The sequence below is a fragment of the Augochlora pura genome, chromosome 8, assembly GCF_028453695.1.
Source record: "Augochlora pura isolate Apur16 chromosome 8, APUR_v2.2.1, whole genome shotgun sequence".
Classification (NCBI taxonomy): Eukaryota; Metazoa; Arthropoda; class Insecta; order Hymenoptera; family Halictidae; genus Augochlora; species Augochlora pura.
In genome coordinates this window covers 7070515-7092367 of record NC_135779.1, presented here as the reverse complement: position 1 = coordinate 7092367, position 21853 = coordinate 7070515, and the positions used below count along the sequence as shown (strand labels likewise).

Sequence of the window (21853 nt, the reverse complement as noted above, 5' to 3'; positions counted from 1 at the left end):
ACTGCGACCATATGATCGCTCGGACACATTTTTGAGCAACTCCGGTTGGTAATCCTGATTATGGATTTAAATTGTAAAGGATATGAAATTGCGCCTTGCGAAATGGTGTGTGTGAACTGTGGTTATCGATTAAGGGTTATAGTTGCGATTAATCGTTGCAGCCCATAAGAATCGAGGTAAATATTAATTACTCGATTATCCTTGAAATTAATTGGATATAATCGAGGTTAAGTGCCGGCTGTTTCGTTAAAAGTAAAACAACAAAACGTTTTTGTGAGAAAAGAAATTTTATTGGTAACGTAGAGACGATTCGAACACGTATAAACGGTATGTATAAAAGTATAAAAAATAAATAGCGATGACGCTTCGACTTTGCAAAAGTCTTAATGAGAGTGAATTCATATCGTGACGCGTTCCCAATTTATCGCCGGGATCACGATCACGATCGCAATTCGATGACAATAACTTCGCTAGTGACAAATAATGACGATAACAAGAATCATTATACGCAATAATTGACGTTGTTCTTAATCTTACGGTAAATCTTCGCTATCATTCAACGCTCAATTTATTCTCACACGCACGCAAAAATTCATTTGTTCCTCTCCGTTGCGCTCTTTATAATTGAACACTAATCCATCTGTTAAATCTAAATGGTGGAGATCAATGCAATAATATAACTAAAACTAGATTCGCAGATTCCTTCGTTCGCGATAATATAATACACAAACTTGTCTCGAGCATTTCTCACGCACACATTTTTCATTGCGGTTGTCGAATAAATTTTGTCGTTTCGCAAAATATTTGGAATATATCTACACAAGTAAAATCGAACAGCGATGCGTGTCTCGGGTTTAAGAATAAAAGTTGTCGATCGTATCTATTCGCAAATTCCAGCTTGCGAATCCTGTACCTGACAGAAAATACAGAGTGTCTCAGAATTTACGATTCAATCCGAGGCTATCCTTTACACGAGGATTTTATCCTATAAAATACAAGAAACGAGGAACCAATTTTTTTTCGTTCGTATTTTTCGTCTCCGAAAATGATCGCGTTTAAAAATCCCGCGTCGGGTTTTGTTGAAACTCGCGTTGCATGCGCGCGCATCAAGTGGGGGGTAATCTTCGAATTTTCAAACGCTATTTCCGTGGAATCCACGCGCGAAAATAAATTGCTTCGTTGGTCACCGAGAAAAAGGATCCATCGATTCGATCGTTCGATTCTGATTCACTCCGCGCGCGCAAGTTATTTTCCGCTCGTAGATCGTACGGCGCATGTTTAAATAATCTTGTCGCTCGTCTGTTTAATTAATCCAAACAGTCGCACAGCAAATAAACGAGCTCATTATTCACTTATGTGCCCGGAATGAGAGATACCGAACATTTTATAGAAAAACATCGTGTTACCGCGCGCGGTTTATGTCGTCAGAAGTAGGATAACGTACAAACGAACAGAAATATGCTAATGTGGATTGTGGTAATAAAAAGACCGTGGATCTCTACGTGCTTGCGACACGTGCGACATTTTACGTTACAAGACATTTTCTATCGAATCGTTTTACACGCGTTGGCGTCCCAGTCCTGATTCTCGCGATCTCTTTTAGCTGAATTTCCTTCGTTTTCGCTCGGAGCATAGTTGCTCGCAATTGCTGGACTTGATACAACCGTGATTGAGGTTAATGGCGGCCGGCAATATCGACGATTTAATTTGAAGTTCGCGCGCACGTGTCCGCGTGTACGCGCGAATGAGACAAATTACGAAATGCGGTGCTCGTCTTTGCGACTGGTTTCAACCCTTGCGCAACAATGGGTCTTTTGGAGACCCGTCGCTCCGATAATCAACAACAAAAAGCATCTTCATCGAGTTCTCCTATTGTTTTATATTCCGTCTGTTCGTTTTGCATGATAAATAATATATCCAACGCGTGCCACGACCGATCCGGTCATTGGTCTGCCGGCACAGCCGGGCAAGGGTTAAAAACGAATCTATAAAAATGTAAATTCACGCGTGGGCACGGTATCTAGGACGGGTCGCACCGACCCTGTCACATCGAGCTATGATCCAACGGTTAACGATATGCTTGAACGTATATTGATCTCTGCAACCAGCGCGGCTCGTAGAAATTCGGTATCGCGATCCTCGAAATGATATATATATATCTCTGTGTTTCGAGGCTCAACACGTTGTGCGTTGCTTTCTCACTTTCGATAAAATTAAAGGCTAGAGAAGAATGCACGAGAGTATGGCGTAATATGTTCATAATTCGCATGGCAGGGCAGTGATAGGACGAGTAACTCGTTAGAAAAAGAAATCCCATGGCTTCTACGCATAAAACGTGGCTGGTCCCTCTCGACCATCCGTGTTGATGCGACGACAACGTGGTAGAGTCGAGAGGATACACCGACTCTTCCGCGGCTCCTCTAAGCCCGTTAAAAGCTCGTCCTATTTGTCGAACGATAGCTCAGGCTCGGTACACTCTAGATAAAACCACCACATCTCGCTTGTAGTCCCGCGATTAACGCGTTACCTATCGGCTAAATAAAACAGCGTTTCTTGTGTCTAATTTAGCTGCGTATGCTGCACTCGAAATTTCGTAAACGAGAACTTCCGTTAGATGAAGCGTTCGTGTCTGCCCATCGGAATTCCTCGGCCAATAACAACAACGAGGGAATATTGTATGAGCGGTTTCTACACGGTTTCCTTTTGGAAAACGAGAAACGTCTACAGTTGAGACCTTTGAATCTTGAATCCGTTTCAGGATAACATCCGTTCCAGAATACCCCGGCTTGCGGGCCGACCTCCTCAGAAAGTCGCTCTAAATCATTTCTAGGCTCTACAACTCTTCTACTCTCTGAACAGAGCGATAATTCCTCTCTAACACCTCCGCGCCGTTTCCAAATCTTCGAGAGTCTTTCTACGAGTGGTGGGTTGGTCCTCCGGGCAATGAAACAACGCTGCTCGATCGATTTATCAAGAACACCGATCATTCTCTCGTTGACTCCGCTAAAAATCGGTCAAGTTCTGAACACAGAGGTGGGCCTCTGTGTTTAAAACACGTTGCTCGTCCCGCGTTCCTCTCCGATCCGTTATAAGCAGCGCGACATGATCGTTCATCACGGCGGATCGAGAAAGAGAGACGAGAGACGATTGTCAAAGAAATAGGTCCATCTTCGAGTCATCCCAGTTCCAGGGTACCTGGTTGTTCGGGATCCATCATCAGTTGCTCCCTATCATTCGTAACCATTCACCCGCGGATCAGTGAACGATTGTCAGATGCCGCGACACTGTCCGTGTCGTGTTTCGTGGCAGCGATTCGTCCGAGTCCTCGTCGATCGACGAGGATGTCTTCGGGGACGCTCCTAGGCCGGCACCTGGACGACCGGCCTGTGGATCGGCACCGAGATCACGTAGATGTCCAGCTTCTCGCCGGATGCCTTGTCGACGATCTCCCCGTAATTAACGGAATCGTACGGCGGCGGCGCGAACAGGTGATACGGGGGCGGCGGTGTCTCCGTGACCACCTGGCTGCCGTTCATCACCTCCGCACGCTGGGCGTACGGCACCGTCAACGGACGACCGCCGCGACGGCAACACCATTCCGAGCAGCTGACGATCAGGAAGAACGCCACCAGGCCGCCGAACGAGCCGATGTACCAGACGATCGACCACGGGTCCAGCGGGTTCTGATCGTCCCCGTCTACTGAAACAAACAGAAACCTGCCTATGAAGGATAAGGTCGCGTTAATAAAGTCGAGGACAATGGGTCTCTGATCCTTTCGCTACTCTTAGACAGGCAAATAGATTCATAGTTGCAATTGACCGCGCGTCCGGCATTCTACCGCAATCGTATCTAATCGGTCTTCTATTTCTAAACTGGACGTTTATCTACGATTGATGGTTCGGTAGCGAAAGGATTAAACTTCTTAGAAAACTCAGCCTTCAATATGCAATTAAACGGTCGCCTCGTGCAATCGTGACCGAGTCTGTTGTCGGGTTTGTTCTTCGTTCTGTTCTTGCATAAGAGTGTACGTAATTGCGCGTGTTTTCGAATAATTAGAATTATCGAATGTCGGATGCAATCAGCAGATATGGCAGACCTCGCAGGTTTTCTTCTTTTATTACACCGTTTGCCTTATTGTAAAAGTCTACTCGGAAATTTCTCGAGAAAATGTTTCCATAATTTCAACGATTGTTAAAGAAGGAATCGTCTCGATTCGAGCCGGTGGCACGCGAAGTAAATGTATTGTTCCTGATCTCTGGCACAGCGAGATTGGCTCCGAACAATAAATTTGAATTGTTGTCCCCGTGCGAGAGAAGTCGACTACGGATGACGTGTTTCATTAGACCCGGTCATAAATTCCCCCGCGATTCGCGCCGAATCAATCCTGGAATTCATTTAGCTCAATCGTGAAGTAAGCCGTACGTGCGCTCTTATGTAAATTAAGCATCGCCGATGTGTGATCGAACAACGGATCCCGTTAATGAGCTCAACGAGAGTTAACCAACCGGGCTCCGAAACTATAAATAACGAAGCAATAAAGCAACCGTCTCGGCGGAAGATGCTCTTCTTCGTTACAACGATACGTGAATGGTTCTCGACGTCACGTGACCGATACCATCGATAAATTCGAGCGTGCACGAGTGCACTTTAAACGACGGCTTTCTTTCGTTTATTGCAGAACCGCCCTTGTTCCCGTGTTTCCGCTTTAGAATCGCGCCGTATGAAGGATATGGTAATGGTTGCATAATGTTTAATATGATTGGAGGATTATTGGAGGATCATCTGTTCTCGGTAATTGCATTAGGAAGTATGTTTCCTCCTTCGCGAAACAACCTCTAGTAACAATTCATCGAAAGTTGCATGGCTCGTGCATTAAATTGCATTACAATTTAATCGAAAACGATTTCTGCAATTGGCTGTCATTGTTCCGGATTAATCTGTGGAACCCCGTAATACCGACAAATAAATCAACTGTTCCTGATTAAAATTGTTGAAGAAATATAGCAGCGTTATCAACACCGTTCGCGATATTTTTAGCAACGAGAGTGACTTCAAATGATTCGACGTTTATTTTCGGAGACACTCTGTAGATGAACTTGCGCGTGTGACACGGGTGTCCTATAATTTATACCACGATTGTCACCTATAAAATTCCAAAGCGATTCCAAACAGAAACCGACGAAACGCGAGGAACAAACTCGAACACAAACAGATCACACGATTCGCTTTAATTCTTGCATCAACAACCAAGTAGCCAAAATCTACTTGGATCCCGAGTCAATTATTTTACCGCCGAAACGAACGTTCTCAGCTTGTTTTCAATGGCTCCGGTTGTTGATGCACGGATGATGATGGCTGAGAATTAATGAACGGTTTTCTTACCGGCAGGTCCGTCCTTTCCTTTGCTCTGCTCCTCCTTCTCGCCGGACTCCGACTCGAATTCGATGACATAAACGGTCTTCTCGTCCTCGGACCGATAATCGGTCGTCGACTCGCCTCGACGGTCGCCGTTCTCATTTTTCTGTATCATTTCGTTGCTCTCCAAACGTTTCTGGGCGCCTGTCACGTCGTAGCTCGACACACCGTGAACTGCAAAATCCAGAACAAACCAGACCCGATCAATAAACAACGCACGCATTCATCGACGAAAATCCGAAAACGGTTCTCAAACTCGGGACGGACGGAACAGCGTTGTTCGACACCGGTCGAGGGGACCGAGCAAACGATAGTCTGCGCTTTCTAAGCCCGCGCGAGAGTGGATTTACGAGATTCCCGGGTTTCCGACAAAAACAACAGAGATTTATTGTCTAAGCCGGCCCGTTTTCAGGAAAAAAAAAACGTATAAATTCATCAAAACCCGTTATCTCGAAGGAGCGAAGGATTAACCTCGGAGATTTGGCAACGAGATAACGAAACGTTAAAATTTCACGGTGTGCTCGCGCGTCTACGTGTGTGGAATCGTTGGAATGCCGCGAGTTATAAGATCCGATTAATTAATAATAGCGCGCGAAGATTTTAAAGAATTGTCCTAGGGTATGATTTAGACAGCGATTGGTCGATATCGAGACGTAAAAAAGAGTCACCGGTTGTTTGCCGGCAATATATCGTTCACGGGATCCGACTGTCTGAACGGCGCCGGTTTCACCCTAATTTTCCAACGAGTTCGCCGTCTTTATCTCGTGATACGCAAACACCGTGACAGCTTGAGCTTCACCCATCTTTCTCTCTCTTCTCGTCACGTGTTCGCTGTTCGCTGTCTATTTACATGCTTAGCCTGTTTGCCGCGCGCAACATTTTCTAGCAATTCTACAATTGCATCGCTTCGCGTGCAACATTGAAAGCCGTCGACGGTCTTCGAATCCTGTGCGCCGCGACTATAATCGTCGCCGCCGAACGATCGATCGCTGCGGAATTCGACCAGGTTGGCGATACCGTACAACGTCGTGCAATGTTCGGAACTAATTTTTCGTCGAGCAGTTACCGTCGCTTGGAAAATCGCCGGAAAATCTTCGGCCGCAGTTTCGCCGTTGCGCAGGACACCCGGTGTTCCTTAGCGTATGCAGGCCAATAAAAATAGAATCGATTCGATTTTTCGTGATGGACTAAGGCGGGGCTTATGTAACTTTCATTGTGCCAACGTCGATACCGTCCGGCGAAGTCGCCGCAGGATTTTTCCATATTCAATCCGCCCCGAAAGCGGCCGCGATCCTCCCGGAGGAACAGACGAGCACGTGATCGAAGGAACGTACACCGTGTCGTCGCGGGAACGAGAGAGCTTTTCCTTTTTTTAAAGAGTTAAGTCTACCGGTTCGAACGTTTTTATAACGAAGACTGTCCCGAGGCGGACGCTGAAATTGTTGAAAATAGAACAACGCGCCCGAACAATGTGAAACGATTCCGAGGCAAATCGAGCGGAACAAGGACAGCTGACGGAGCAGAACGTGGAACGTAGAGTCCTCTTTGAACTGTCGTTTCGATCGCAATTGTAATGGAACGCGACGCCGCGCGCCGGAAACGATCCTCTTCCCTAAAATTGGGTAACGCCGCGCCACTCCAAACATCGCGTTCATTTTTGCGGAACCGCGGAACGAAAACGGTAGAGCTTCTCCGCTCGCGTGTTTCGAGGTATCTTAATCACGGGACGGCCTCCGGGAATACGATTACATTTTAGATTGCAGATATTACGGGGAACGACAAATTGGGCGAGGACCAGCGATATTCCTCGATATCTTAGATTCAAATTGGCCGTCCTCGATTTCGTAGCCCGACTCATCCTATAAAACGATACAAGCCACGGTGCGCTAGTCAAAATTCTGCGTCGACTTCCAGCGTTTTTTCCAGCTCGCTCTTGGGTGTTTAATCGTCGCTTTTGTCGCTCGTCACCTTGACGTTTTATTTAATTTTCTACCGGAACCACCGACGATAACGAATTAATCCGCGACGAAAAAAAAATATACAGAAACAGCTTATTGGAGTCGATCGGATCGCTGATTAATTTTAGCCGGGGTTCGATTACGGACCGGTTGAATTCAATGCTCGGATCTTTATCGCGATCGATTGTCGTGTAATTCCAACGAAGTCCTTACTCGTTAATTGTAGAGTAAACATCGGGGCGGACTCTGCCTAAGGACCCGGTTCCTCCTCGACGAGATGCGGGGTCGCGGGAGTCGAGTAGATGGTAACGAGCAATTTGTCTCGTGGCACGGCTAATGCTCGTAGGTAAGAAACGAAATTCGTACGCATCGAGTGCCGTTCGCGGTACAGGACGTGTCTCATTATCGAAATAATAAGAACGATAACGACGCGATCTTTATCGCCAGTATAATTTCCCCGAGCGATACGCGCGCAACTTTCAAACAACGGTTTTAGGATCTCTTCGAATTCGATCGGAACGCGGTATGCCGCAACCATGCGCGGGGTTCGGCCGGAATTATTTATGCGGCGTAACGACGCCGTATTTTACTATCGCCGTGATTTCCCTACGGGAATAACCTACTTCTTAATGCATTTGTTTCGCACTTGTTAAAGAAATGCCGGGGTCGGCCCGCTGTATTACCCGGCCTCTATCTCTCCTTGATAAAGTTATTCCGCGTTCCGAAAGTTCGCGCAACAACCAAACGGGGGGAAGTGTGCTTAAAAGTCTTCTCGTTCCGCCGTGCCCGGGAAATAGATAGCGGCGCGGGCTCCGCGACTACGCCGGGTACTTATTTTCAAAAGTTCTCCTCTGCTTTTTTTTCTCTCCACCTCCGCCTACCTTTCCGCCCGGGAAATATTAAATGCGTTCTTAACGGGCTGATCAAACTCTTCGCGTTGTCCCGATTCAATGAGCACGCGAGCAAACTGACGCGCGGTAACGCGAGGCCCTGGTACAGCGCGCTCAAAAAGAAATGGCCGCGATTCGAGTATTCCAGTTTTCCTCGTGTTCTTCGAGAAATCTCAGTTTTGCTTGAAACGAGTTTCGTTCGAAAATAAAGATCTACGTAGCCAACGATCTAAGATGTTTTCCACGATCGGTCCGTCGTCCTCCCCTGTTTACTTCCTCGCGACGTTCACGCGATCGTTACCGTGATCGTTACGCAAAGCCGTTCTCGCACGGAGGACCGATCTCTTACGTAATTCGTCCGACAAGAGGAAGCAACAGAGACGTATAATAACGCATGGTTCGCGAAGTGTTTTGCATGCGTTCACCCGCCGCGTTAATTGTCCCCGATGAAGATTCCTATATGCCGCGATCGAACCTCCGTTTCTCGCGATCTCGCGACTCGTTGCGCAACCAATTCGTTGACTAATCGCGATCCTGCGCGGGTTCCCTTGAAAAATTGTTTTCCATTGCTATTCCCGGACGACGCGCGACACACACGAAACGCATCCGCGGCTCGCCGCGTCGTCGTCTTTATCTAATGAAGCGGCGACGATGAGCGAATCGACGATCGTGTTTATTGTCCGAGACGCGATGCAAACGATTTCCTGTTTACGCGAAGTTAGGGAAAGGATCGAGGCATTCCGTAATGGAAGATCGACGGTGTGAAATGCTCGTCGAAGAAACCAGAACAATACGAAATCGGTGCTCGAGTTCGGAGAGGGTACCGCGATAACGCGATTAATCGTTTTCGAACACAGCGGGAGACGATAATACCGATGTATCGAGGGGACGCGATACGATCCCGCTTCGTTTATCGGTTCCCGGATCGAAGATAACGTGTTTTCGACGATCGCAGGAGTGACGAATATATCGGTCAGGGGCCTCCGGATCTCCGTGCCGAATTCGCGGCAGATCCGGTCTATTAAAAAATCGACGCGAGCCAACGGAACCGAAACATATCGGTGAAGATAGAGTAATTGTCAGCGGATCCCATCGGGGGCGAGTACATATATTTTTAGGGTATTATAGAGGCATGACTATGCTTTCTTACGTAAATATAAGGCGGTCCTGTAACAAAACTCTCGGCAAACGGCCAACGAGAGAGCAGCCTCCGGGGGAGCCGTCGCGTACAGCGGTGGGATCCGATTAAAATCTCGCGCGTGCGGGCCGTGAATGATACGAGAGAGGACCGGCGGGGCAGCTTGTAACCGAAGCAATTACGCTCGATGGGTCTTCCATTGCCCCGGTTTTAAACTGCCCGGTCATCTGTTGCGTGTTACGTAATCGGGCCGACGCCGCTTTTTCGCTGGTAATCGATGTTGTAATTTCGGACAATGCGTGGCACGCGGGGTGTCGCCGACACCGTTGACCGGCCACTATCTCGTACTGTCCGGTGAGCGATGGGCAGACAGCTGATCGTCATGGCACGCGAGTGCCGCGAATCCGCTGATTAACAGTGACCTTCGAAATCGTTTTGATTACAGGAAAGCCTGGCTAACAGTCCAAGACCCTATGATTTCTTTCTCGTACGATCACCGAAATTGGAATAACTTTTCTATGGGGAAACTCGTTAAACAGCTTCTCGACTCTTTATACTTAAATCAAATTAAATTAAATATAAATTAAAATAAAAACTTAAATATAAATTAGTTGCGCTCATGGCTTTGTAAATCTGAGATTGTTCTATAGGGTCCCAAGATTATTTTTTAATAGCAACACGTTTTCGCTTACACTTGATTAACGTTTGTACCATTCAATTGCATAATACACGGTTACGATTCTAATTATACTATCAATGGATCCATATCAAACATTGTTAATTCGATACGGGATCTCGGGATCGTTTTCTTCTTCGAATTTACGTGCGCGGAACAATATAAAGACATAACAGCTCGTAGCTACAAGTCCCTCGGTATTATCTATAGTGTATTGAGCTGTTTTAAAGGAACTAGTAAGCTAAAACTGTTTCATATTACACTAGCCAGAACAATTTTAGAACACCATTGCACAATTTAGCCACTTTGGCACAATGTTGGTTATTTATATAGCAGTTCTAGGGAAATCGCTGCATACATTGTTCTGTTTAGTGTGCCGGCGACCCATGCCAATTTATAAGCGGGACTATGAACCTACATTATCCTTTATGGGCCTAGATTCTCTCGAAAGCGGAAGGAAGATTAGGACAGTAGTTAATGCGAATTAAGTTTATAATCATCGAATGAGATATTAGATTCTTTTGACAAAAGGATAAAAAACATAAAAGATTGAAAGAAGAAAAAATATTAGCTGCATGACTCTCTCTCTCTCTCTCTCTCTCTCTCTCTCTCTTCAGGTACTAACGGATCGCCCTTCCCGTAAATGAAATAAATAAGCCAGGCAAATATTGAGATATCTCGCATCGCGTCCAAGTCGTCGACAAATGTGGCCTCTATTGATTTATGTGATTCCCCGAGTGCGTGAAACAGAGGGATGCAAGGGAAACCTCGGCGGAATGAAAATAACGTTGACTCCGAGGAGACAAGAAGATTGATGGTGTATATTACACTTTATTTCAGCGACGGGCTACATACACCTCCCGTTCGTTCGATGGAAAAATTGTACAGGTAATTCAAAAGTTGCTCGCCCCCGAGCAACCGGAGGGAGAGAGAGAGAGAGAGAGAGAGAGAGAGAGAGAGAGAGAGAGGCGGGTGTATCGACTATCGCGGGCTTCGCTCGGGCGACGCAACGCGACGACCGCGTCGGAGACCTTCGAACAAACTCTTTTGTTCTTCGGGGCTTGAGAGAGTTCAGCCCGCGAAGAACTTGGCCGCGGCCCAACTTTCACGATCGTCGTGTATTATTATCGGAAGTATTGTTACCTGGCTCGAGAGTGTGCCGGCCATTGTTCGAGCCGTGGACACGAGAATATAGACGAGTGTCTCCTCTGGTTCGGTCGACGGTGTACGGTGCAAGAAGAAGAAGAAGAAGACGAAGAAGGGAAAGAGGTGAAGGAGGAAGAGGAGGTAGAAGAGGAGGAAGGGGAGGAGGTGGAGGATGCGGAGGAAGAAGAAGAAGGAGGGCTTCCGTTTCAAAGTCAAGCGTGTCGGGTGGAGATTCTCGACTGGTTCGATTCACCGCATAGGACGGTATCGAGCCGCGCGCCGCGGCATAACGCCTATTGTGCAATAATAATTTTCCTATTGCCAGCTCGCCAGCCTATTGTACAACCACCGGGTTTGCATATCAATGTCCGAAGTTTTCTTGTACGGCTTGTTCAATGAAAAATCAGGCGGCTCAAGAATACGAACCACGACGCGGTCGTTATCAACGTTTGTTTCGCTGCTGATCTTCATTGTTCGAATGTTCTATTAAACTACCTCTTTCACGAATCGTTTTACTCGCTCGAAGGTAATTGTTCTACTTTACCTGGTAGAATGACACGACGTAGAGACAACAGGAAAAACCTTGTCCACGAATCTATTATTCGTGACAGAGTTAGAACAATTTGATTGCAGAATTGTGGAACACGAAGCTACCGAGTTAAAAAGTTCATTTTTATGCGAACTAGAAAAATCGTTTACGCCGCAACAAAATGAATCGTCCGAAAATACGTGTCGGAATGTTATTAAGTTAAATTCGTTAATAATACAGTCGGTCCCGTTCCAGTTAGGACATTCGTTCGAGTAGAATGCTAAGAGCAGACGTTCCCTGAATCTACAAACCCGGCGAAAAATAGCTAGACGATGACTAGCCAGAGGGGGCCAACTTAGTATTCGCCGGGCAATTTTTGCAGAAGCGGGTCTCTCCTACGGTCGCGCGAACATAACCGGGTGTCCAGGATGGTAACGGTTCCCTGGGCCCCTTCGCGCGACCATAAGCGGCCCCCATGCAGAATATAAACCGTCCATACGGTTCATGCATCCGCCATGGAAAGTCGGAGAGAGACCGTCTCGGCCGGGTTACTGAACCGGTCGAGTAGAAATTTAGCAAACGGATTAGGATAACGCGCGGACCCGTTCCCGAACTGGGACACCAATTAAATCTGGTGATTTAAAGGCGGATAACAGGGGAACGAGAAACACCAAAAGAGGGAGAAAGAGAGGGAGGGAGAGTGAGAGACGGTGCCAGAAACACAAATGGCAATCGCTTTTGAATAATCGCAGGCGAATCCTGTACCAGGAAAGCGCGTTGTTTCATTATGCGTTCGCGATTATGAGACACTATAAGTATTCATGGGGTTTTGGATTTTTCATAGAGAACTATACGCGCAGAAATTTCGGTTTATCCGAGGCGATCGGAAGATGCAGCTATCCGTTCGCTATAAATTGTTGCGTCGACAGCGGAATCGGCTCTATCGACTCCTGGTATATTTATAGCGGTGTTCATGGGAATCCATATTTCGGATAGTTCAACAGAGAAATGGGCGAACAAAAGTTTCGGCTCCTCCGAGCGGCGGAGGCTAGAGCGCGGCCTTCCGTTCGCTACAAATTGTTGCATCGAAAGCAGAATCTGCTCTATTGATCGAAACAAATGGGCGCCGATGTTTGCGCGGATGCGGCCCGTCGGCCGTCTTAATTGGCCGGTTAACAAAGTAAAATAACTCGGTGATTTTTTTTCTACGGGTCGAGCCACGAATAACATCCGCCGCAGAGACGTCGGAAAATCGTGGAGCAACGCGTTCGACGGAACAGCAATCGCCCGGATCCGCTCGTCTTCTGTTTCGTCGGCGTGGCCGCGACAAACGCGGCGACGATTAATCGTCTCATTAATATACATAGGCTGATTGGCCGGATCCATTTCTATAATTACAAAATGCACTTGAGCCGTACGTTGCTCTTGGAACGCTCGATACGTCGAAATAACGCGTCCCCGTTGATCGCGCGACGGGTTGTTCCATCTGAATTATTACAAAGCCGGTTTCGAACGGCGTTTCCACGTTCGGAGCATCGACGGTCCCCCACTTTTCGTAATTATATCGCGATACGCTTCGAAATCGCACGGGCGTCGCTACCAAAGATAGAAACGTCGTTCTAGCATCTCATTCGCTTTTCTCTCGCCGTGCCTACCTGGAACGCGGCGGAGGCTCGCCGGCGAGTTTCGCGGCGCAAATGCATCCGCGGCGAACGATTCCGACGCGTCTCGCGACTTCGTCCAGCTGTTGCAGCTGTCTCTGAATCAGCGGAACACGGCGCGCCGACGATTCTACCGGGAAACGCGCGTAGACATCGATCCGAGCAAGCGCGGGAAGAAAAAAAAAGAGATCGAGACGGATAAAAGTCTATGGGAACGCCGATCGAAATCGCGTGTAAAGCTATGCAAATTCGTCGGTCGTCGAGATTCCTGTCTCCGTTTCCGTGCGAATGACGTAACGGGCCCGCTACGTCCTTGGGCCGACGATTCCGCACGAAAAATAATCCCGCTGGCCTTTCGAGGCGACGATTCGTCGGGCAACAATTAACGAAATTATTCCCGCCTCGTTGGCGACATTAAAAAAAAAACTGATTCCGCATATCGTTCGGTTTGGTCCTTGAGAGATCGGATAAAAATCAACGAGGCCACGGATGAAATTCGCCGAGAGAGGCGTCTCCCGGCGACGAAGATACCCCGCGCGTTTCTGCAACAATTGAATAAACTCCGGTAATTGGGGGCAGGCGTCTGTCGGCGAAGAAAGGACACGTCCGCGATCGCACACATTGTATCCCAGTTTCCTCGGTTTCTCCTCGTTTTCTTCTTTTTTTTTACCCAGGAGATAACGTATACAGAGACGTTATGCGTCAGTTTGCATGATCGATGACGGGGACCGGTATCGTCGCGATTATCGTTCGGCGCAGTTTTAATTGACGGGACCGCGCCTGCCGTTCGAAACGATTGAAATTGGTGGCGAAACACGGCCGGAGAAAAATCGAGGAAATTTCACCGATATCTGCGCGTCGATTCAATCGTTATCGGACTAATCGACGCGAAACTAATTAGGAGGTACATATAACGAATCGTTTTGCTCGAGTGTTTCGACGATTCCAAGGACACCTTACAAGGTGTGTCCCTCTTACAGGAGAAACCGCGGCGGATAGCGCGAATTTCGCAGGGTTCAACGTATTCCGGACGACGGTGCTCTCGGTTGGCGAAAAGAAAAAGCTCGGAGGCGGGTAGAAAGGAGCGCCCGGATAAAAGGACGTAAAAAGGAGAAAGGAGCGCGAGAGAGGGCGGCCGGCAGAAACGGGGCGAGGGCGCAATGAATTTGATTTCGCCCGTTAATTACACCCGCGCCACTTCGGCTTGACCGAAGTTAAATACCCCGGGACGCGATCGATTCGTTTGCCTTAATTGTCGCCGGTTATCCGTTAACGAGCCTGTCGTTTTCTGTCAGCCCTATTGGCAGCCTGCCAGTGGCCCTTTTCTTCTTTTTTTTTTACCACCGATGGAGGCCTCTCTCTCTCTCTCTCTCTCTCTCCTCGTCGACTCGCCTGTGCGCAACCGGCACAGCATGCGATGCCACCCTCGCCGCAGAAAACCGCCTGCATGTGCATGCCTAACCTAAATGCGCGTAGCCGTTTGCACGACGCTCGAACAGAAACAATAAATATCGAAGTTCCCGAGCTGTTACGATGCCGCAGATTATTATCGGCTTGTCCTGGTAACCCGTGTTTCCTCGGCAAGGAATAAGGTGTACTACTTTGTTGCCGCTCGGACGGCCGCCATCTTCGCTGCCCGAGGAGTTCGCGTTTGTCTCAGAGACGAGCTGTTCGACCGATAAACAGGCTCCAATTTTAACAGAACGAGCCTCATAGTTTCAGTAAAATTATGGAACATCTCAGCAAGAATTTAACTCTTTGCGCTCGAAGCTGTTTTAATGCTCAAAATGAATGCCTTCGAGTGCAAAGATTTAACCTGGTATTTTTCACGTAGCTATAAAAAGAAAAATACACCTGCAATCGGCAAAGAAATCGTTCCAGTTTGTTCGTGAAAAGAACGAGTAATTTTGCCGCACAATGCGAGCATAGTTTTCTTCAACAGTTTCGAGATTGCTGACGAGATTAGGCGATTAGGGAAAAATTGTCGCTTCATTTTGGTGAGTGTCGTGACGCAATGGAATAAAGAACTTCGCACATTGTCTTTTATAGGCTTTCATGTTCTCGAGAGATTATGTCGACGTGAAGTGCGCGTAGCAACGAGTCGATCGAAGAGATAACCGTCTGCTACGGTATCTCCGTGCGGCGCGGCCGATCGGGAGAGATCTCGCGGTAGATCGGGTAGCCCGATCTCGTGTGGGCACGATCGGAGAACTCGATTGGCTCCGGAACAAGGAACAAAAGAGGCTCCGACCGAAGTTTAATCAGCCTTTCTCAATCTACCATGAGAAAACACTCGTCGAACAGCATGTGTACACACTCGTAACCGATCGCAATCGTCGCGGCCGAACGAATTCGACCAAATTAACCGTATTTTTCACGGACTCGCGGACGCCAATCGAGGCGACCGAACGCAATCACGTAATCTTGATCGAAGGCGACGTGGACAGTGGACGGCGCGGATTTATAGTATACTACTTCGGTTCGCGGCGTTAGGATCGGGATGATGATTTTTAACGGGACCGCCTCTGTCCAGTTAGCTGTACCGTTCCGGGCTTGTCCGAACCGAGACGATCGCGCGATCCGCTAGAATCCAGCTCGATGTATCTTCGAGACCTTCGATTACGGTATTTCAATGTCTATCATCTTCCAGTTACAAGAGCTTCTGCTTCGTGAAGAACGACCGCCGTGGAACCGCATCGATTTTTCCACCGATCATTGTTTATTCAACGGGTCTAATCAATTTCTCATAAAACTCGACCCGAAATATCTCGAAATATTTTATCGATCCGCTCTTTAATCATTTATTCTGGTCGTCCATGCCGGATGTTATTCTCGGAGCCCGGCTTAATATCGCGGCCCATAATCCATCTTGATCTCCGTGCGACGTCGCCCAACGATCTAGGAGAAGTCGTGGAGAGGAGCCGGCCCTCGCGACCAACGGCTGGGAATCGCCTTAAATCACCCGACGCGGTTGCAGAGAGAAGCCTTCCTATTCTATGTTCGACCGTGCGCCCGGGGCCAAAGGTCGAGGACCGACTCGACTATTTCGGATCGGGATCGTCAAAAGATTTACGCGGGGGGGATCGCGGGCAACACGGTTCGTTTTATCGATCCGGACGGGAAAGGAGAGCCGGCCAATCTGCTTAATTAGCTCGCGATTACGTCGTTCATAAATAGCCGGAGCGAACTCTTTCAAAACACCGATAACGTCGCGTGCGAGCCGACCGCGCGCGGGTAAGGGGGAACAATCCGCGAAGAGGTTTCCAAATTCGCCGGACCCCGCCGTTCGACTCGGTTGCCTTTTCTTCACCCGTTTGTTGCGAATCCTCACGCGGCAGCGGTTCGAACGGAATTTCATAGTTCATCCGTGTGACTCTGCCGGCCTAGTCGGCCGAATTTAAATCTATCCGCGAAAACTGGCGGGGCCGCGACCGAGCAGAATGAACGCGTCCCGAGATCCGTCTCGCTTCGCGCCGCTCTATTTTCGTCTGAACTTTTATGAAAGAGCACGCGAGAACAGTTCAAATCCGCCCCGTCGCGATCGAACTCTTTCCTCGCTTAAGAGGGAGGGGGGCTCCGATCGCGCTATTAAACAAACACGCCGCGTCTCCCTACGCTATTTTCGAAAACGGGGAAGTCCGCGATGCGCTCCGCTTGCCAGAGAGCTTCGCGCCGATTCGCGGTAGCAAGCCAGAACAATTTGGCGTTAATTTTGCCAAAAGTGTGATAGGACGACTTCCAAAATATTGATTTATTGCTAGTCGCTTAGCTAAGTTTCGCTGGCCTGTCTCGATCGATTTCTCTTGTAATAATTATAAAATGATGGCGATGAAACGGTGCAGCGGCACTGAACTACGGTATTTGCCTTTATTTTTGTGTACACTTATCGCGATGTCAATCATTCAGCCGTGTTTCGATAACACTGAGAACTAAAAATGGCCAGGTACCCATTATCTTTATAAATTAAATAGATTAATTCCGATTACAAAGCACTGAATCTCGATTGTTCGAATCAATCAGAGCTTCGCAGATGTTCTGCTACTTAAAACATTAATTACATGATTTCGTTTTTACTAATTACAGTACATAATATTGTCCACAGTTTATCGGAAAACCGAACTGTCCATTTAAGAAACGTGTTCGTTTAACAGACCATTCCGACAGCAACAGTTAACGTAATCATTGTTCTACCGTGTGCACCTGAACGAACAAACGTATTCCAATAATTGTCTACAAAGAGTCATTGCAATCACGATAATTGTAAATTACAGAATCTGAGATTCTGATAGTTCTCAAGTTAATAACATGTTGCTATCTATTCTCTCTCCTCTCTCTCTTTCTCACTCTAATTATCTACAATTCCTCGGCACAATAATTCATCGAAACGTTTGCAGTATTTGCATTGCTTTTCCCAAGGTGGCAGATGTTTGCAACAGAATCGAAATGATTAATTATTACGCGATTGCCTGGAAAACCTCGGGGTTCGTCGAAAGGTTTTTGGTCAAGTTTTTTCGACTCCTGTTTGATTTGCGTTCGAACATATTTAACAACCCGCGGTCGGTTAGCTCGCGCGATCGTATTTCACTCCGCCCCCCATCGCCCCCCACCCCCTCCCTCTCTCTCTCTCTACGACAGATTGTTAATGCCTTTTGCATAAGAAATTCCGTATTTTGTCATTGAAACATCCGCGACGGAGGCAGAAGTTCAAGACGAAGCTATTATAAGCTGCCACCCGAGACACTGTACTTTTCGCAGCCGACTGGCATGATTCTGCGAAACATAACGGATGGATCGGGCCGAAGTTTTGCAATTACACCGGGCGGGTATTAATTTTCGGTGTCCGGGGGCGACCAGGTAGTTCGGGAGACTGTTTACTTGAACAGCTCGGAACTTTTCCGTTGTTTATGTTAACATACATATGCCAGAGACACGTCGTCCGCCTCCTTTTATTTAACCTCGCCCTTGTTTCGTTATTTTTTCCTTGGTCAAGCGCATTGTTACCGTTCGCCAACGAACTTCATCCGCGAAGAAAAATCGTTTCGTCGACGGGTCAGAATCGATCGAATTTAATACGCGACCAGTAAAAACGTCCTGAATAAACAGAACCGAGAAAAAAAAACCATCCGACAGTCGTCGCGCGTTAAATATTCGAGATTTTTTTCCGTTTCGAGTGGCGTGTACGAGCGGCAGACATTTTTTTACGGGTCAATGACAAAGTCCTCGAGCCACTCGACGTTTCAATTATTCCGGTACGGCACGCGGCGGCTTCGTCGCCGATTAAACGATCCCGCGCGATTGCGCGGATCGCGGCGAGCAAAGTGTAATTGCCGGTTTTTATTTTTTTTCGGACGAGTCACGATTACACCTCGCGACCACTCATCTATGACGAATCAATCTCGGAATTTATTCGGCGTATCCGATCGCAATTTCCGCGAACGTCTCCGTGTGCCTATAGTCTTCCCCGTAGCTGGACGCGTCATTACTTTTCATTAAGCGCGAAAATAATTGATATTACTCCGACAACGGGAATGTTGCGCGACCGTTAAAACAGTCAATGTACCAAGCGTTTTAATTTACATCGAACAGACAGCGTCCGTAAAATAAAATGTCAGATATTGGTAATGTCAGGCAGCTGTATTTTCTCGCGAATTGTTTGCCGTTCAAGTTTTATCTCATTTCTCGCATATCAATTAGTGTCCCGAATCGTCTTACGTTGTTACATAAAATTTTGTTCGAAGCAAGGCACGGAGCTCGCGAACCGCTGTTTAATATTTGGAACGCGGCCGCCGGCGACCATTTTATCGCGGCAATTAAAGAGTTACGACCTTTCGCGGTCTCGCAGAAAAGAAGCTGTCGGGTTAACGCATCGAACACGGCGGACCGATCCTGAAATCTGGATCGCGTCGTTTCGGACGGTCCTCTCTTAGTCTCTGCGCCGTTAATTGCTGGAAAGCCGTGTCGGCGTCGAAACGTCTTATCAAACCCGACCACAATCCCGCAGAAATCTTAGCAGAAGCTTCGAGAGTACAGAAGAGAGAGAGAGAGAGAGGAAACGCGGGAACGTAAAACGAAAATAACCGAGGCTGCGTGCGCCGTCACGTGAAAGCACGCCGACGATCCATCGATCCGCGATTGACAGCGCGAAAGTGTCCCGATCGGGCCAACGTTTAAATCGCACGGCTCGTTTGATTCCCAATGAAATCCTATAGACGATGATCGAGGCACGCGAGAATCGTGCGTCGCGAACTGTCTCTCGAAAATCGCGTGGTCTCGTTTTGACAGGCGGTCTCGTCGATCGTGGAAAGCGCGGATCGTTCTATTCGTATCGACACAACGTGCGCCATGCCACCGCACGCTCCGGACACATTCTAGAGCAGTCCGGTTCAATCACTCCCACAACTGTGTCACGTGGGCAATTTCGCGCTACTTACGGCATTAATAATTGAACGGGTACCGATCTATAAACACACGCGGTAAATAGGTTTTCTCGAAACTCACAGGGTCACCTTCGATTTTATAAACAGCGGCGCACGACTATTTTTCCGTCTGCTTTCCAACGATCCGGCGATTCGGTAGAAACGTAATATTTTCTGTAGCGTGCTCGTGCCGGAATCGTGCGAGTTTTGGGACGCGAAGTATCGGTAAACACGGGGAAAGGACGCGTCGTTCAGCTTTGACGTTCACCGATTTGAAACAGCAAAAAACGTTCCGTCGATTTCAGCGTTCTCGGTCTGCCGATTTTTACCCGTAACACCAAATGTTCGATACCGATTTCTGTCATTTCGTAAACATCGCGGAGACCTGTCAAACCGTAACACCGATTTCGAAACGCGTGCGCCGACCTTCGCGTGCGACCGAGATCCGTCGGTTTCGTAGCAAAAGTGAACGAAAAACCGATCGAGAACAAAAGAGGGCGAGAATAATCGCATTGTCTAACCTGGTAGCGGTGCTGCGAGGAACGCCTGGCTGCTAGTGACGAGCAACGACACCAGCACGAAGAGGGACCACGCGAGGACGATCATCCTGGATCGCGTCGATTTCGCCAAAGGGGTCAGACGGGACGGACTGGATCAGCTCGGGGTTCGCCTCCGTGGGTCCGGTTTTCCAGCAGGATCCGCTTCACAGGGTCCAGCAAGATCCGCGCGGACCGCTACACCCGATGGATCCTCTCTGGCTTGTCCTCGCTCGCTGGGAGCACGTGCGTAACTTTGGGTGTCGGTCGCAACTGAACAACTCCAGGTAAACCGAACTCGGGCACACTCGCGGACACGTTTCTCTCGATGGAACCGAGAGAGGGGGTCGTTGGGGGGCCGCCAGGTTCAGGACTCGGCTTCGCCGACTTCTCCGACCAGTTAGCCAGCAGTGAACTGCTCGTGTTCCTGCCTTGGGCATCGTAATATACATAAAGTCGCCAGATAAGCCGCGGCTGACACCCCACCATCGAGCCCGCCCGTCGCGGGACGATTCTCTCTCCTCTGCTACTGCTCTGTCCCTCTCTCTCTCCCTCCTTCCTTCTCTCTCTCCACCTGTCTCCTTCTCCCTCTCTCTCTCTTTCTCTCTTCTGCTTCTCTCCCTCTCTCTTTCTCTCCCTCTCGTTCTCTCGCTCGCGCTCCCGCCAACGGCGAGAGAGCACTCTCGTCTGCGACTCGAGGCCGTCGGGACGCGCAACGACGACCCGCGCCAATCCGCGTCGCGCCGCGTCGCCTCCGTTGCATGGTGCATGCCGCACGTGCATCCCGCTGCGGGACAAATTGCCGATCCATGCACGATCCCCCGACGGATCGACTGATTGTCCGACGATCCCGGGGAAAGGAGCCACGCCGCGCGAGTCGATTCCAAGCCAGGTTTTCCGTTGGAAAACGGTCTCCGTTGATTAAACCGTTCACGGAGGGAAGACGTTTCGCAACTGACTCGAAAACGTAGGGCGTATCTGACCACACTTTGCAACGCGGATTCCAATTAGAAATATGAATTCCGTGATAATCGACGTTAAACGTTTGAACGGGTTAACCGGTTGCCTGTGTTGCAAGGGGCAACACAACAGGTTCACAATTATTTTCACTGTTCTTTGTCACGTTCAACCACCGTGTGCCGTTCGCGTCGGCTCCAGCTTTCTTCTCAATTGCATTGTTCGCGTTACCGATAAGATTTACCGCGATACGCGGCTCGTTAAACGTTGGAAAAAAAAAAGAACCGCGTATCGGCAATCACGTGTCGCGACGTCCGATTGTTCTGTCGCTGCATGAATTAACATCAATCCTGCGGGACGAGGTGCACGAACGTGCAGTTATCGTGACTTTGATTCGCGAGGTATGCTTGAATTACAGAAATTTGTTGGATCGTTTTCTGCAAAGCGGGCGCCGTAGTTTCGACGAATTTTTAAAGAGGCAAGGAACCTGTTAGTTTTCCCGCAAGGTGTTTATTTAAAGTTTCTCTAGA

The 21853-nt window shown here is 48.3% G+C and overlaps 1 protein-coding gene across 3 annotated transcripts; it reads right to left on the bottom strand.

The window, feature by feature from the left end:
- Nucleotides 1-268: 268 nt before the first annotated feature.
- LOC144474307 (uncharacterized) lies at nt 269-21677 on the bottom strand. Of its 3 annotated transcripts, none has more exons than XM_078189028.1 (3): nt 20352-21677; nt 5384-5590; nt 269-3721 (listed from the first exon to the last, which is right to left on the bottom strand). In XM_078189028.1, exons 1-3 carry the CDS (start codon nt 20434-20436, stop codon nt 3360-3362), a joined length of 654 nt encoding a protein of 217 aa, XP_078045154.1. In that variant the 5' UTR covers nt 20437-21677; the 3' UTR covers nt 269-3359. The 3 variants fall into 3 exon arrangements, with proteins under 3 accessions (XP_078045154.1, XP_078045155.1, XP_078045156.1); XM_078189029.1 differs by having other exon boundaries at nt 269-3700; nt 20352-21673; XM_078189030.1 differs by having other exon boundaries at nt 269-3697; nt 20352-21661.
- Nucleotides 21678-21853: the final 176 nt, after the last annotated feature.